We start from the raw sequence: 17,409 nt of genomic DNA, 5'->3' as shown, positions 1-17,409 counted from the left end.
GGGAGTAAAATAAAAAAATTGGGCATAAATACTTTAAGAAAATGAAGAGACATATGACACAAAATGAGTTTCCATGTTAGAGAGGACCATGCATATTCGGAAGACGTGACATTCACAAGTAAAAAGACATACAAAATGGAAAAAGAAAACAGTATACAGACTATATGAATAAAACTTGCAAAGAGAAATAAGCTTTCATGGCACCTTATGTATATTTTTAGGAAATTGCAATACTTTTCAAATTAGGACACATTTTTCCCAACCGTAAGCATAAATGAGGGTTTAGCTTGTGAATTGGATGAAATTAAGCTGAGGGCAGATATTTTCCATCCGTATTTTAGATTACGCTAAACATAAAATCATTAGAAACCACTCATATGACTGAACGGTTTAACTTTATATTAAAAAATCAGATGATATCTATATACACTCCCTTAGACTTCAGAAAATTTTAGAACGTTAGAAATTTTTGACGTTAGAATTTTGACAAGTAATGAAAAAAAATTAGATGAGTAGTTTTGCTGTAAAACAAACTTCCATTTTATAATAGGTAGACTGAATCTTCATAATGCTGAAACAACTTTTTGAAAAGTGAAAGCTGCAGGTTTTTCATATATGAAACTAGGAACCTGATTTATTTCCCCTGAATTGAATTTTGGTATTAGGTAGACAACCATAATATATTAGTTAATATAGTTTATTATGTGTTGTGCAGAAATTACTGCAGTTCACATGCATGGACTGAATTATAAGTGTCAAACACCCCACTGGGGATTATGCTTCAGCATAATCACTAAAGACATGGAAAGAAAAGTATATAACGTCTAGAAAGGGAAGTCATCAAAAATATATACTCTATCAATCATCATGTGCAAATCTTGAACTGGTAATAAGTTGTAACAGTAAAACAACTGCGAAACTATCAAAAAAAGTTGTGATGGTCCATAGCTGTTTGATTACATCTTTGAACAATATCACTTATTCGTTATAGTACGGAATATTATGTGTTATCTTACAATGTCCATGAATTAATTTGAAACATTGCAGATTCTTTAAAAACAATCAAGGGAGGAGCAACTGACACAAAGATCTTTATGCAAAAATGTGTTGAGTCTGAATAGCACCAGAGAAGAATTTACTGTTTACATATATTGAACGCCACATTAATCAGGTTGCCATTATAGTGGCGCAATAATTAAATGTGTCCTTTTGGTGTATTGATCTAAATATATATCTCATTACCAACATATGTCTTTCTATCTAGATGTTTTCCCTAGTTTATCAAACTATGTTGGCACATATCCTCATTTCAAAGCTGTCCTTGGTCTCATACTCTTTCAAAGTTCTCCTCTATCATGCAAACCAGAGGAAGGTAAAGATATTTAATACCACGTTAATAAGACTTGTTTTGAGTGGCCCTCAATATGTTGGCAAACCATAATTGCATTTACTATAAAACAAAGCTTGAGTGTTGAATCTGATTCCACAACAGAGTATTTCCCAGCGAGATATTGTCAATTTACTTCAACTTGTCATTATTTAATGTGACGAGCTAACGCAAGTAAAAGTGGTTTGCGAGTTTAGAGCCCTAAACAGGTGTTCAGGTGTTTACATGAATTTGAAGTCATAGCTACAGCTATCGTAACATTCTGTGAAACTCACAGCAGAACCAAAATAAATGGGAAACACTGAAGATACTGCTTTAAACTGATTACTTAAAAAACTCAAGTATTAGTATAGAAACAGAGTGCAAACTGGGGTGAAAAACTGCCTTTTCTACAAATATCATTGCTTCAAGTAGGCTTCTGCAAGAAGCATGCTCATCAAGATTAATTTTTCAACTGGTATGTCATTTGACCGACTTAAGGCAAAATAATTTAAAACAATATACACAATATAGTTATAAGATTTAAACTCTAACTGAAATTAGAAAAGACTAACACAGATGAATAATACAGTTATATTTTCTTTACTATAATTTCCTTTCATTCATTACAAGAACTGTTACAAATTAATGGTCAGCTAAATGCAAATTTGCACAATTTTCCCTTGAGAAAAGCAGAAAACTACGGAATGTTGTTAACAAGTTCAGAAACATACAATTCCAAATTACCTAAATTACTGATAACTCAATTTTTCCATGTTTTTAAATTCTTGGTCAAAATGGTTCATTTATCAATTGAGTGTTAAATTTAAAATAATCATTTCATACTAATTTTAGAATTTTCTAAAATATGACACTTTATGTTCTATTTGCATACTACTAAAACAGTTGCTTAAAAAATGTAAAATGTCTATTGACATTTGAGGCAATCATTAACACATTTTCTTCAATTAGTTTTTAAGACTTAATTGAATTGGGTGCTGGGGTCTTTAAGTAAAGTCTTGCATACAGTTGGTGGACTAAACTTTCTTTTTGATGTTGGGAAAACTCCAAATAAAAAATAAATTTTAGTTTACATTTAATTTGCTTCTGAACTTTTCATTTGAATTTCATTAAATTTTCTGCTAAATGTGCTTAATTATACATCATTTATGCATATTATTTCTTGCATATTGATTTGTTTTAAAGTAATTTTTAAAGTCCTAAATGGTACTCTGGTTGCAGTTTTATGAAACAAATAAAGCATGCAGCAGCAGTTCAAGTTTTTACAGCTTATAAAATCTATTACATTTCTGCATTGTCAAACTTGTATTTCTCAGCATTTATTAGCTTATTTTTCAGTATAAACATGAAATGCTTTCCTATACTTGGATAATAATATCATATTACTGTGGCTTCCTGGCTTCCACTTGGATAACGGCATAAACATTTTTTTCAAAAGTAATCGGAACACAGATTTACAGTGGTACAAAAAGGCAGACTTTCAGCTGTACCAAGTTAGTCTAGAGACGGTACTTTTGCCACACTTATTAAATTTGCAGGTTCAATTAAGTGAAAACATAAGAAAGTTATTTTGTCAAATGACTTTGTTCTGCTTTTTACATACCGTATTTTTAGATAAATTCCATATATTTTATCTAGTTTTTCTCAACCACAAAGTTATAGCTATAAGGAAACTATCTTCAACACCTCATCTGTTTAGATATTAAATTTCATACATTTTACCTATTTTTTCTCTTAACAACCACAAAGTTAAAAATATAAGGTAACTTTATCGGTGACACTTCATCTGTTTGGATACTAAATGATCATAGCTGTCAATAATAGTAGACTCATTTCCAAATTGCCACCTTTATTTCTCTACCAAGGGCATTCTCTTTTGCATGAGAATCACTTCACATTTTCTGAGCCCAAAGCCCTTGGTCTTCTTACTAACGAGGATTCCTCTTTCCCTATCATCGGCCAAAAACCCTTTTCTGGCTCTGAGGTCCATCCCAGGGCACAGTTCAGAAGTGGGAGTTTCTGTAGCTCTTCACAGCAATGACTCTCAGGAATCTTGATTTAGACTAAGATCACACATTTAGATGTATATTGTTAGTGTGTAGCAACTTATTACTCTTGCTTGCAAAACTGCCAGACCCTTAAAATTTAGCTAACCCAAACTGCCCTTTCCAGGTAAAGAACCCCGAAAACTCATTTTCTAATTTCTTATTAAACTGTTCCAAAATCTCTAATGAGAGTAACTGGTTCTAAGGCATATTTCCACAATGATTCTAATATTCATTTACTACCTTGTCCCAAGTTACAGAGTAAAAATGCTATTTCTTAGGAGTATAAAAGTAATTTTTATTTCAATTTGTTGATGTTCGTGTTTTACTTGATACATAAGTAAAGTAAGTCTCAAGTACAACCCTCCTAGCTTTTAAGAACTTACCCTTCAGTTTGACTTCAAACAAAAGGCAAGGTAACAGCAATCAGTAAACTGTGAAATCCTATCAATTTATATACACTTCTACCACCATAAAAAGATTATTCAGTTCCATTGAAATTTGGCATTAATGATGCTAGCTTAACATATTAACAAATTTAGAACATTTTCTGTTCTTTGCTAATTCTAAATCAGAAGATTAAGGTTTGAGTTTCAGGTTTAAAAACTCAAATATTAGAAAACCTTAAGGAGCCAGCTGAGGAGACACTTGAAAAAACCCTTGCAAACTTTAAAACTTCAAATTTTAGAGACAGGTGAGAAACCTAGATATGACTATTCCTGGCTCCTCTCTGAGAAAAGTCTTACTCTACTTCAATGATTAAAAAAGAAAATCCCAAGATACAAAATGGAAGTGAACTTCCAGGCCTAGCCAGAAATCCCTAAGTGGCTATTGTGAAACAAGACCGCTAAGATTTCCACAGCAAAATGATTAAGAAGAAAACAAGCAAGACAGCATTGCATATCGTGACGGGGCTGAAACACAGGAGTGACGTTTCTTTCCTGGGCAAAGACCGACCGACCTGAACAAGGGCCGCTTATCTGCAACTCTCCAAAATCTCCTCTGTGAACAGATCCTTGAGTCCCTAGCACCTCTCCAAACACCAGCATAGCCAGCTGCCAGGAGCAAGCGCAGCTCGCGTGTGACCTCTGTCCTGAGAGTACCAACAAATGGAAAGCCACCGAGAATTCGCCAGATAAAAAGAACGTGTAGTGTGTGTGCGGCAGGTATCAAACTTTTAAGAGAAGCCAGACAGTCTCTGGTCAAGTCCTAAGGCCTAATGAGAAACTCAAGGAGTCATCGGAAAATCTTGCCCTATCCTCTTTACCACAAAACTGACCCTGCCCTACTTCCTCCATCATGCACCCAACACACTTGCCCAGAACCTTCCCAACCAAAGAAGCCTCCGACACAGGCAGCCTACAGGAACCTTCAAATTCCCGGTGAAACCTGACCGCTTAGTAGTCTCCCGGAAGAAGAAAAGATCAAATGAGACCGCCTCAGCGGGGTCCTCCCGAGGTGACCCCGGAGTTAACGTATTTATTTTCACGCTGCAACTGCTGATTGCTTTACAGAGACATTTCATGCTGTAGCTCTGCATGGAGCTGAGGGCAAAAGTTAACATTTTTATTAATGTTATAATTATTATAATAGTTAACAAAGCTATTAAATAACCTGTACAAAGCCCGGCCCGGTCCTAGCAAAAAAACCCGAGCACTGTTTCAAATCTCCAAGGTCCTTCGGCTTTAATTCAGCAGCGTTTCCTATATACAAGGTCAGCCCAGCGTGGTCCCCCAAAACTGTAGGTCTCCCCGACGGTGGGAATGGTTCAGAGCTTGAAACTGCCGTTGCGTGACGCAGAGCTCCCAACCCTACCTCCCCTGCTCCTCCTAGGCACAGGGTCCCTGTCCGCGGCCCGGGCCAGGGAAGCTGGGAGCCTGGCGTCGCTTTGAGAAGGGGCAAGTGCCTCTGTTGGGTCTCCCCTCGGCCAGCTGCCCACAGGCCCCCGGAACCTCCCCGAAGAGGTGCTGGGAAGGGAGTCCGAGGCGGGAGAGGCCTCGAGTCACCTCCGGGTAGGCTCACAGGTCCCGCGAGTCCTCCCGCTTGACTCCGGCCTCCGCAACTTTGAGCTTCTTATTCTGGTGCGTCTTAACGTGCTTGGCGAGGTGGTCGCTGCGCATGAAGCGTTTGCCGCACTCGGGGCAGGCGAAGCGCTTCTCGCCCGTGTGAGTCCGCAGGTGCCGCTGCAGCTCGTCCGAGCGCGTGAAGCTCTTGCCGCAAAAAAGCCAGTTGCACACGAAGGGCCGCTCGCCCGTGTGCCAGCGCAGGTGCGCCTTCAGGTGCGACGTCTTGCCGTACACCTTGCCGCAGCCCGGCACGTGGCACACGTGCTGCTTCTTCTTGCCCGGCTCTGCCTCGGGGGCGCCGCCCGCCGCCTGGCAGTTGGGGCAGCGACAGCGGCGGCACCTCCTGGCCGTGGCCGCCAGGGGGGCCTTGGTCTGCAGCAACGCAGCGATCTGGCTCTGGTACTGCGCGAAGTCCGACGGGCCCAACACCAGGCCCCGCTGCAGGGCGGCGGCGGCGGCGGCAGCAGCGGCCGCCGAGGCGGGGAAGCGAGGTGCGTGGGGGCCCCCGGCACAGGCACCAGAGAGGCTGCTCCCCGGAACCCCGGAGGTCCCCGGACCCGTGCCCGCCTGCGGGATACTCCACCACGGGAGGTCATCGGGGGCTGGGTTGGGGGACAGCTGGCGGCACGTGGGCGGCGGGGGCGGTGGCGGCGGGGGCAGCAAGTTGGAGTAGCCGGGTGGCAGCGCGGCCTGTGCCGCGTAGGGCACGTAGGCAGGCGCGCAGCTGGCGGGCAGCGCTGCCATGCTCGAGGGCAGCATCTTGACCGGTGAGAACTCGTAGGGGTACGAGGGGTCAGCGGGGGGTGTGAGCGGCAGTTCGTGCGCCGCCCCGAAGGATGGCTGCAGGTGCGTTTTCTGCGGCGTCAGCCCCAGGCTGGGGTGCGGGGGCGGCAGCGCGCCCGGGGAGTGCGCCGGCATGTCGGCGGTCCACGGGTGAAAGAGCCTGGAGGGCGAGCCCAGCGCCGGGTCGTAGGGCACCTGCAGAAAGTCCGGGGGCGCCGTGGCGCCGGGCTGGCCGATTCGGCTACAGGTGGCGGCTAGCAGCGCCAGGGGCGAGTGCTTGCCCAGGTCCGGGGAGGCGCTGGGGGTGCGGTCCTGCATGGGCGGCGGCGGGGGAGGGCGGAGAAGAGACAAAAGGTTAGCGCTCCAAGCGCGGTCTCCCGGCCGGCCCGCCACCCCCACGCCAGCTGTTATACCGCTGCCCCTCCCCCGTACCGGCTGTCCCTCTCCTGCCACCGCACCACACGCACGCACCCACCAGTCCCGGGAAACTTTTGGTGCCTGTGCTACCTGAATGCGGAGCGCGCGAGCGCTCCCTGTTAAACTACTTGGTGCAAAGAGACGCCACCCGGCCTCAGAGGAAGCAAGCACAAAATGGGAGGAGAGAGGGATCGGACGGGCCGCTTCCAGCTCCGCGATCAGAAAGGGTCTGGAAACACCCACAGCCCGGCTGCCCATCTGCCCTCCCTCCCATCTTTTAAGCTCTTGTTTCCACGCCACTCTCGCTCTCCTCCCCCGCCCGCCCCAGGCTGAAATCCGGGGGACGGCCCAGCAGGCTGAGCTCGGGCCCTATTCTCAGCCAGACGCACAACTCCGAACAACCTCCGGATCCGCGCGTCCCTCCCCCAAATGCCACACTCTTGACACCAAGGCTAGGTGTGAAGTTGGCATAAGCACCCCGAGGTCTGACTCCAGCGGCATCCACTGAGCAGGGTTCCCTTTGAGATTCAGGGTGCACAGAGTGCCAGGAGAGACCTGGGCACTACGCTTCCCACCTTTCCCTCGCCCCCTTCGAGCCCAGCCCCGACCTGGAGGAAGGCCTGCAGCGAGTCGTTCCGGAGGACGGCCACGGCGGCCATGGCTACAGCTTGCTGGCCGTTGGCTGCGGAGCAGGGCGCTGCCGAGGCATGGAGACCCGAAGGCAAGGACGAACGACCGCCCAGCGTTCCTCCCCAGCGCCAGCTCTGCGCGCCAGGGCCCTCCCCGCTGGCGCCCCTCGCCGCACCCGGCTCGCTCGCCCCGCGCGCGGTCTGAGCGCTTCAGGATCACCTCCAAGAATTTGATAAGGACTTTGCTGGGCCGCCAGCCAGTCAGAGGGAAGATTTATGGCTTTGAAGTTTGCCGCTACCCAATCATCAAAGAATAGCGGCTCTTTCAGAAGCGAAAGCAAATCCTTTGAATCCACAAAGCTCCTATGGTGTGTTTGTTGGTCTGGATAAAAGAACTGATTATTAAGGGGGATGGGAAGGGAGGAGATAAAGGCGGGACAATTAATGAAGTAATCACTATGTGGGAAATGTATATACACAAGTAATTGGATTTTCCTGATCAAAGGGGGCCTTGCCGCCTGGAGACCCGCGCTTGGGTTGCTTGAGACACTTGATCCTTCTCTCCCGCCCCCCACTCCGTTGCAATTAAAGATTTGCACCGAGGCAGCGCCCAAAGTGACAAAGTGTCTTTGTTATCTCCAGAGAAATCTCCCTTCAGTTTCCAGGCGCGGAACTTGGAGAAGGAGATGGGGGTAATTCTCCCCTCCCCCCGTACTTACACACCCTGCACCCGAACAGCACGCGCGCCGGCCCGCGCACACCGCGGACCCGAGGGAATTCCCGGGGCGGGGCGTGGGACTCACCGCGCCCCGCCAGCCGCGTGCCCCTACCCCCGCCCGCCCGCCGCGGGGGACCGCGGGCAGGGCTGTGACCCGGGGTGGGGCCGGGCGGCCGCCCAGGGCGGCGGTGGGTGGCGCGCACGCTCCGGGGCCTCCCGCCAGACAAGTGACTGGGGCTCTCTTGTGACGTTCCTGCTGGTGACCTGGAAGTTTTCTCGGGCCACAACTTTTGCAAATAGTGAGCCTGGGAAAAACACCAGTGCTACGCTTATCCCCGAAGCTAGGCTTGGCAGGAAACCCAGAGCAACCCATAATATACACCCGAGGGAAAATCTTTTGCTATCTCGCTTTTCTGTCTCTAGGCAGGCAGCCCTGGAAGCCGCGGAGGGCCGGACAGGCGGCTGACCGCTATTAGGCTCCACCGAACGCCCCCAGCGACGCTAGCAATTTCTCCCCCTCACCCCGCCAAGTGAGTGCGCGCTCTTGCAAGCCGCACAGACCTACCAGGGCACTACTGGAAAACAGAAAGGCGCGGTCGAGGAAGCCTTTCGTTGTTGAACAAACCACAAATAGTGTGAGGCCCTCTAACCGGAAAGCAAAGTCAATAAAAACTGTTGTTCCCATCACCTTTGGAAAGAAAACAAAGTTCTTCAGGCGCGGGGCGTGCTTCGCCCGGCTCCCGGAAACGCTCAACAGAGTGTGTTCCCCCCAAACCCTCTCTAGCCCACAGTAGCTGGCGGAAGAGGGACATTCGGCCACCTGCCTCCCTCCAGCCCAGGGCGCAAGGAGAGTCCTTTCGGGGTGGTGAGGACACCGGGACCTCCTCCCAGGGGAGCGCGGGGAGAAGGAGGAAGAGGCGGGCGGGGCTCCGCGAGGTCCTCACCGCACTGGAGGGATTAAGGGGCCAGGAACCGCCAAAGAGGCCTCCGGCCGGCGGCCACGGCTCACGAGACCGCGCAACGGAGTGGGGCCACCCGGCTCCACGTCCGGCCTCCCAGAGGACACTGTCTCGTCTCTACGAGGCTCCGAGCCATCTCGCGCCCTGCCTTCCTCCAGTGGTCCTCCCGGGGCCCGCACCGCGGCTGGGACTGACATGAGAGGATGGAGCCGGTGGCCCAACTCGCCCTTGGGCGCCAGCGATTAGCCCAACTCCAACAGGCTTCTGATTCGGAGTCTGGGCTGAATATTGGTGCCCTCTGCATTCCCATTAGGGGTCAGGACACTACGCCACCAGGCCCACATTTCCCCATGTCCAGGGCCCGCCAGTGAAATAGAAACATCTTGCTGAAGACGAATGGGCCGCATGCAGCCAAAATACTGTGAGCACTTCACACGCCCGGTCCTCGCACGCCCACCTTCTCTCCAACAAGGTGTCGCCCCGCGAACGATGAGTAGTGACCGCACAGCTTGGCTAACGCAGTCTGGCTGCTGAAGATGAGGTCCGGGTGCTCTGGGAGTGGGGAAGGAGAGGGGACTTAGTGTTTTGTTCCGAGGCCCGTCAGACCTACCCCTTTCTACCGGGTCAAGTCCCCGCGAAGCCTGGGACCCAAAGGAGCCCTTTCCCGGATACAGGTCAGAGGCAGGGAGTCCGGTGGCGCATACCCGCACCGGCACATGTGCGCACTGTCGAGGCGGGTCTAGTCCCTCAGCGTGTTTCCTCTCGGGCTCCTTTTAACTCTTCGAACCCGCTTGTCCCCAGGAGGCGGGCCGAGGTGGGCCAACCAGGCTGGAAGGCAGTTTCCTTTGCCGAATCTGTTCGCTATTTTAACAAAAAGGCAAGAAAAGCCAACATATCTCCATAGTTGTTATAGGAGAGAACTTTTTCTCCAAGATGCCCCTAATTAAACCATCAGCAAGGCAAAAGAGAGCAGTGTCTTGGTGGTTAAAACCACCATCGGACTGAAAACGTGAAGCCAGATTTCTGGTTGCCATTTTCTAGTTGGTGACCTTGGCAAGCAAGTTACTCAACCTCTTTATGCCTCAGTTTCCCCATTTGCAAAATGGAGGTTTTAGTAGTGCTCACCTTGTAGAGTGCTTGCAGGCTTAAAAGAGGTAATGGATGCAAAGTCTTTAGGACTGTGGGGGGCCCACAGTAGGCCTTCTCTTGAGTGTTCCAAGTCCTTGCTCTCGGCCTCATCTCTATTTATGAAACCCGGCCAGGATTCCCGCCATCCGAGGCGCGAGCTGAAGTTTGGAGAGAGACTTTTACCAACTGCTGTTTAGCCTCCCTCCCTTTGCACTCTGGGCTCCTGAAAAACTTATTCTTAATGAAGTAATGTTCGGAGCGTCCATTAAAAATGCAAGGCCGGGAGATCAAAGTAGAATATTTATTTTAGAAATTTGTTGCAATCACCAAGAGACACAGGTATCAAGGCCAAATGTCAGTTCGCTACACAAAGCCCCGCGCCCGGGAAGAGCGTGTGGCTGTTCTGCCATAATGTAAAGAGACATCAAAGACCAAGCGCGCTGCAAAAGTGCGCAGCCGGGAGGGAGGGAGCCCGGGAGGGCTGGGCGAGCCCCAGACAGCGCGGGGGCTGCGGGGGCGGGGGTCAGTTCAAAGAGGTATCCGCTGGGGCTCGAGTTCACAGGAGGGAAGATTTAATGGGCTTTCTTTTGTTGGTGGGTGTGTTTGCGCACGGAGGACCCAGGAACTCCTCTGTGGTCCTCCAGCCCGAGGGCGGAGGTGGGGGGAGATCGGCGAATAGGGAGCAAACTTTAACCGCGGCGGGGGGCGGGGAGGTTGAATACCAGCCTCCCGGCAGCGGCGGCCGCAGCGGAGCGGCTCTCGCAGCAGCAGGGTTCCGAGGCTGGGAAGTTTGCATAGCAGCTTCCTCACGGGCGGGCGGTGAGCGCTGACCGGGTACCACCTGCGAGGAGAGGCGAGTAGGTGGACCCACAGGGGCCCTTGCGCGATGGGCGGACCTTCTCTGCGCACTCCGGGATCCACTCCAGAAAAAAGTGCTGAGAACTCTGGGGTTGCCAGTTCGCGCCCGAGCGTGGTACCTCGCTTCCTGTATTTTCTTGCAGCAACCGGGGACTCACGCCTCTGGAATCAATCCAACCAGTCATCCATCTCCACTTGATTTTTTTTAAAAAAACCTATACATTATTAGGTCATTACTACACATTCTTAGTTCACTGGCTCTTTACAGCAGGATGTTGTTTAACCGCCCAGATCTCGCCCCCTCTCTGCCAAACGCTCAACCTTCCAATTGCCCGCGTCTGCCTAGTTAGTATAGTACCAGCCGTTGCTTTATTAGTGGAGGGTGGGGGGCAGAATTTCCCTCGTGCTAAGGGGGCACCGAGTCGCAGGAGGATGCCTGTGCATTTCTTCAGTCATCTCCAACCCAGTATTCTTAGAGCAGTCACTCGGTAGTCTTTTGAACTCGTGCTAGAGCAGAAAGCTGCTATTGTTTTCAGCCCCCAACATGGAAGAGATCAAACTTTGTCTCTTCAATTTGAAAGATTTTTTTATATGGTGGTGAGGGGGACGGGTTGCAATTTGATGCTCTCTAAGCTAACTTTGAGGATTTGGAGTGGTCTCCCAGTTTAAGCAGCAGATGCCCTAACGCTTGTGGTTAAAACAAGGGCCAGATCATTGATACCACGAGGGCATTCAGTCTCAAGAAATGATAGTGCTGGGGATCTTTGGAAAACACTAGCTTGGTTTTGGAAAGTTTCTGCAAACTGGAAACTTTGAGTCAACTTTAAGCTTAAACTTCAAAATTGGATCAGTATATAATGCATGAAGGAGTGGGATTCTAGATCTAGGAGAGATCCTTTATCCTATCGGATTTGATTTCTCCCTTTGATGGCAGGAGGAGACACTGTCTGCATAATATGCGTCATGCCTGCATAGTGCTGTGAACTTCAGTAGCTGTTCAATAAATGCTCATTGGTGCTGGGTGGTAGAGTGGAATTGCGTGTACCAGTGTCATCTGCATAGTGATTGTTTGGTGCTACAGAGCACACACATGCTGTAGGGACACGGGAGAGCATTGTTGAGGGCTGGAGTAGTTAAGAGAGGTTCATCAAGGAGCTGAGGTTTGGAGGAGTCTTTAAGGCCTATGGGATTTTAATGGGGTACAGAGAAAGGAAGATGATGGAGGGGGAAAGAACAGCCAGGAAAGACCCCCTTTCAGTGAGGAGCTGAATAACCATGGAAAATGAAGTTTTGCATCTTTGATTTGCTGGTGTAGACAGGGTAGGGCCAGATTAGAGAAGTCAGGGGGAGGAGTTTGGCTCTAATGCTATATAGTAGGAATTTATTGTAGGCTCCTGAGCAGGTGAATTACATGAATTCAATTCCATTTCTTAAATTTCCTTCTCTCAGAGGGTTGGCTTGCTGAGAGCTTGGAAGGGTAGATGTAGATGAAGTTATCTAGGTATGAGATGCTGAAGGTGATTGGGAGCTGGTGGTGGTAGCTAAAGAGTGACAGACACTTTAAAGGGAAAAAGAGCAAAACTTGACGACAGGTTGGAATAAGAGATAAAACAAAGGGAAAAATAAAAAAGACCCTTCTTTTGACAAATGGTGTTGGGACAACTGAATATCTACATGTAAAAGAATGATGTTGGATATCTTCCTTACACCAGACATAAAAACTAACTCTAAATGGATCATAGACCTAAATGTAAGAGTTAAACTATAACACTCATAGAAGAAAACGTAGTAGTAAGGCTTCAAGACCTTGGGTTAGGCAGAGCCTTCTTAGATACACCAAAAGCACAAGTGGCAAAAGAAAAAATAGATAGGGGCCGGCCTGGTGGCGTAGTGGTTAAGTTCGCGTGCTCCGCTTCGTTGGCCCAGGGTTCACAGGTTCAGATGCCGATGCACTGCTTGTCAAGCCATGCTGTGGCGGCGTCGCATAGAAAGTAGAAGAAGATGGGCATGGATGTTAGCCCAGGGCCAATCTTTCTCAGCAAAGAAAGAGGAGGATTGGCAACGGATGTTAGCTCAGGGCTAATCTCCCTCACACATACAAAAAAGAAAAAATAGATAAATTGGACTTCATCAAAATTTAAAACTTTGTATCTCAAAGGATATCATCAAGAAAGTGAAAAGACAACCCACAGAATGGGAGAAAATATTTGTGAATTATGTATCTAATAAGAGACGTGTATCTACAATGTATAAAGAACTCTTGCAACTCAACAATAAAAAGCCAACCCAGTTAAAAAATAGGAAAAGGATTTGAATAGACATTTCTCCAAAGTAGATATACAAAAGGCAAATATGTACATGAAAAGATGCTCAACATCATTAGCCATCACTGAAACACAAATCAAAACCAAATGAGATACCAGTTTACACCTATTAGGATGGCTGTGTTGGCAAGGATATGGTGAACCTGGAACTCTCGTAGACTGCTGGCAGGAATGTAAAACAGTGCGGCCACTTTGAAAAACAGTTTGGCAGTTCCCAAATCTCTATGTAGATGAAGATACTTTAAAAATGTTAAACATGGAGTTAAAATTCTACTCCTAAGTATATATCAAAGATAATTGAAAACATATGTCCACACAAAAACTTGTACATGAATGTCATAGCAGCATTATTCTCAATAGCCAAAAGGTAGAAACAACCTAAATGTTCATCAATTGATGAACGGATAAACAAAATGTGTTACATTATATACACTGGAATATTATTTAGCTGTAAAAAGGAATGAAATTCTGATATATGTTACCACGTGGATGAATTTGGAAAACATTATGCTAAGTGAAAGAAACCAGTCACAAAATATCACGTATAGTATGTTTCCGTTTACGTGAAATGTCTAGAATAGACAAATTCAGTGACGGAAGGTAGATCAGTGGTTGCCAGGGGCTGGGGGAAGGGGAGAAGAGGGAACGACTGCTTTTTTCTTTTGGTGGGGGTAAAATATTCTAAAATTGATTGTGGTGATGGTTGCACAACTCTGTAACTACACTAAAAACCATTGAATTGTGCACTTTAGATGGATGAATTGTATGATACCTGATTATATCTCAATAAAGCTGTTAAAAAAATTAAAAGGACCCCAACATTTCAGCCTGTGAAACAGCAAGAATGGTTCAGTTGCTGACAAAAGTGGGAGAATAAGGAAGGCAGACAGTTTGGAGTCAAGCAGAAGTACTGAATTCAGTTTGGGGCTGTAGAGTCTAAGATTTGGGCTGGATGTTCATGGGGAAAGCTCGCAGAAAGGTGGCAATGCGGCGAGTGGGCAGTGCAGGTGAGCGATAGGGCTGGAGGTCAGGACTTGTGAACTGTTGGTAAGCAGTGATGGCTGAATGAGGGAGTGAGTGGAAATCAAGCAGGTAGAGAAAAGCTACAGCAGAATTTGGGGGGAACCACAATTAGAAGATGAACAGAGGGAGAAGAGCCATCAAAGCAGCCAAAGGAAGAAGAGTTAGAGAGGTGAGAGGAAACAAATAGGAGAGGTGGGAGAATGAGCAAGACCACGGGACTGTCCGAGGGCATTGGGGGCGGGTGGGGAAGGGTAGAGGAAAGAATAATAAGAAACAGTCCCTTTGCTTCAGGAGGAAGCTTTGAGGACCCACCTTCAGTACTGAGGTGGGGACAGGAAGCGGATTATGAGTTTCAGAAGCAGCTAGATCAGATAGCAGAGGCGAGGCAAAAGTGTTGTGTTTGTGTTTTAGGATGTGGTAAAAAGGAAATGTTAGAAAGAGGGGGTGGTTGTAGGTGGGGAGCCTAGAAACTGGGGCTTTGCAGCAGAGGTGTCAGGGCTTCCTCCAATGAGGAGAGGACCCTCTTCTTCCCTAGCAGAGAGAAGGAAGCAAGTATGACTACAAGAGAGAACTTCAACCTAGGCAATGCCATCTACACTCAAGAGGGAAGCTGCTGCTTTATTTATTTGAAAGCACAAGGTGAAGTCATTGCAGAGAAGGAAGTAGGGGGTGGGACGGGAATTGGGGGGTGAGGGGGGCCCCACATTAAAAGTGCAATCGGAAACTGGTGGCAGATCAGGATGCTCACAGCTACTTTTGCCAGGCCTTATCTTACACATTTTAGTGGATCACATTCGAGCCTCGCACACTCAAGCCCTGCCTTCTAGTCCGCTCTGTTGGCATCTGGATTTCCTCAGACAAGGATGATAACCCTTGTGTTTTGATTTGTGACGAGAAACACTTGATGTCAGAAGAAATAAAGGCACAGAAAAGTCCAAGGACTGAAAGTCATGGCAGGAGCCTGCAGAAGTTTGATGCACATTCTGTGCTTTCATCTTCCATCTTTCTTTCTGGTCACGAGGAACTAAATCTTTATTGAGTGCAGAGAACGTATGCCCAGGTGGGCACAGGCACAGTGGAGGAGCCCAGAGATAAAGAAGAGGCACTCTGCCCTTGGAGAGTTTAGAATCCAGTTCTGAGAAAAAGAAAGGTCATAAGACTGTGGGGAGGATATTGAGGGCTGATAAAGGGAGGGAGGCCCAAAGAAGTGAGGTGACTTCCTGAGATCACACAACACAGAGATAGAGCCGGGTGGTGCGTACATTATTTCTCTAATGCTGATAGGGAACATGAGGGTTGAAAGGAAAGATTCTCCATGTCCTATTACCTATTTGTGGTGGCACTTATTCTCTTAAAAGAGATGAAAGTACTAATCTTTCTTTTAATTTTACTTATACAGAGTTTACGTGTAACTTTATACACAAGTTTCTGGAATTTGATCTGGGTATAGCAATAAAATAAAAATATGCATTAATATATGGGAAAATTACTTTGGATGCAAGCCTAATAAAAATTCTGTCTGCATATCAAGAAATGCAAATAAACTCTGGACCCTCTGTTTCCAAACCTCTAAGTCCAGTGCCCCTCCCAGATGGAAGGGGTGGGGTTGGCTAACTTAGGCTGGAGACAGGAGTGTGGTGAGGTCACGGGTTTGCATCATGGTTCTGCTCTGGTTTCTGGTACGCGTCTGCTGGGTGGTCACAGCTTGGGCCCTGTCTGTGCACACATAGGCTCTTTCACTCCGTGTGCTTATATGACGGGGTGGCTGTGGGGCCATGATGCTGCTGCCAATCACAACAGTATGGGATCTCACTGAATCTCTCACCAACCCTATTTTATAGATGGGGAAGTTGTAGCACAGAGGGGTTAAGTTATTTGCCCAAGATCCTACATCTTGTTACTAGAATCGAATCCAGGTAATGTCACTCCAGAGGGCAACATTTTAACCCTCACAGGAAAGTGCCTCCATGAATGAATGCAAATCTCTTTCTATTATTGGAAAAACAATGAAATGTGTATGTAGGTCTGCATCGATATTATTAAATAACAAGTCGGGGATAATTTATTGGCCACATTACAGGTTGTCTGTTGTTTGCCTCATGGTGCAAGTGTCGGTCCCACATGAAGTGTTTGCTATGTGGTTTTACCAGAGGAGGAATGTGGGTTCTGACCTCAAGGATTATAGTCTGGATCCATGACCTTTTCTCTCACTTCTAGACTAATCTTTTCTCCCCCCTAACCCTCAACCCAAGCCACCAGGGGGCACACAGAATCAGCTATTTACCTTGGAAGTTTTAAGGCTCTAATTTTAAAGATATAAGTAAATATTAGCCCAATATCTTTAGGACACCAGCTGGGGATAGACAACACCAATATCAGGTCTCTGCATGTCCTCAGTTCCACTTAAAAGGTCAGCTCTACTTCCTCTACTTCTGGCAAAAGTCTCACCCATGGGCCATTCGGTCTTGAGAAACAATGCCCTTATTATTCAGGTTCTAGGATCATGGTTTAGTTTTAAGTAGGACTTGTTCTCTTCACCCTGTACCTTCCCCTGCAGAATCACTCAGACCTAGAAGCCCCCTTTCAGGGGACCAGCACTGATTCCCCTCTCCTCTGGCTCTCTTCTCCTTCTCTAGCCTTTTCATGGCTGCTCCTTGAAATCTCTCTCCTTCGTTATTTTTCTAAAGTTCTCCTAGGTGGATGCTACAGGAGGCTCCAAGACCCAGACAAGGATCCCCACTTGTCTCTGCTATCAGTCAGGGTTCAGTTACAGTGAACAGAATTCATTCCACTTAGTTTAAGCAGAAAGGGACTTATTACAAGGTATTCAATGTCTTACAGATTGACTGGAGGGCTGAAGAAACAAAATCTTGACTGAGGTTTTAGGAATGACCTCCAAAGCCACACTGTAGACCTGGGTTGACAAGGGAACCACTGCTGCTGCCAGGATCAGGAGGCTGTGGAATTAGAAAGCTGCCTGCCTCCTGGGAAGACACAGTGACAGCTGCCCAGCTTCAGAATCATGCCTCCTCTGCTGTGATCTGTACTTTGCCTCTTGACAACTGTGTATAT

The 17,409-nt window shown here is 47.4% G+C and overlaps 1 protein-coding gene across 2 annotated transcripts; it reads right to left on the bottom strand.

Annotated features, from left to right (window-relative positions):
- Positions 1-4,977: 4,977 nt before the first annotated feature.
- Positions 4,978-8,024, bottom strand: SP5 (Sp5 transcription factor). Of its 2 annotated transcripts, none has more exons than XM_058549223.1 (2): positions 7,307-8,024; positions 4,978-6,593 (listed from the first exon to the last, which is right to left on the bottom strand). In XM_058549223.1, the coding sequence occupies exons 1-2, from the start codon at positions 7,355-7,357 to the stop codon at positions 5,451-5,453; spliced, it is 1,194 nt and encodes a 397-aa protein (XP_058405206.1). In that variant the 5' UTR covers positions 7,358-8,024; the 3' UTR covers positions 4,978-5,450. The 2 variants fall into 2 exon arrangements, with proteins under 2 accessions (XP_058405206.1, XP_058405205.1); XM_058549222.1 differs by lacking the exon at positions 7,307-8,024 and adding an exon at positions 6,789-7,289.
- Positions 8,025-17,409: the final 9,385 nt, after the last annotated feature.

This window comes from Diceros bicornis, chromosome 10, assembly GCF_020826845.1.
Source record: "Diceros bicornis minor isolate mBicDic1 chromosome 10, mDicBic1.mat.cur, whole genome shotgun sequence".
Classification (NCBI taxonomy): domain Eukaryota; kingdom Metazoa; phylum Chordata; class Mammalia; order Perissodactyla; family Rhinocerotidae; genus Diceros; species Diceros bicornis.
Note: the sequence above shows the minus strand (reverse complement) of the source record. Positions and strands in the feature narration are given on the sequence as shown.

Coding starts and splice junctions, on each gene's coding strand:
- SP5 (XM_058549222.1), bottom strand. CDS start 6,956: ATGGGCAGCCGGGCTGTGGGTGTTTCCAGACCCTTTCTGATCGCGGAG. Junction 6,594..6,788: donor CTCGCGCGCTCCGCATTCAG/GTAGCACAGGCA, acceptor CCGCCCATGCAG/GACCGCACCCCCAGCGCCTC.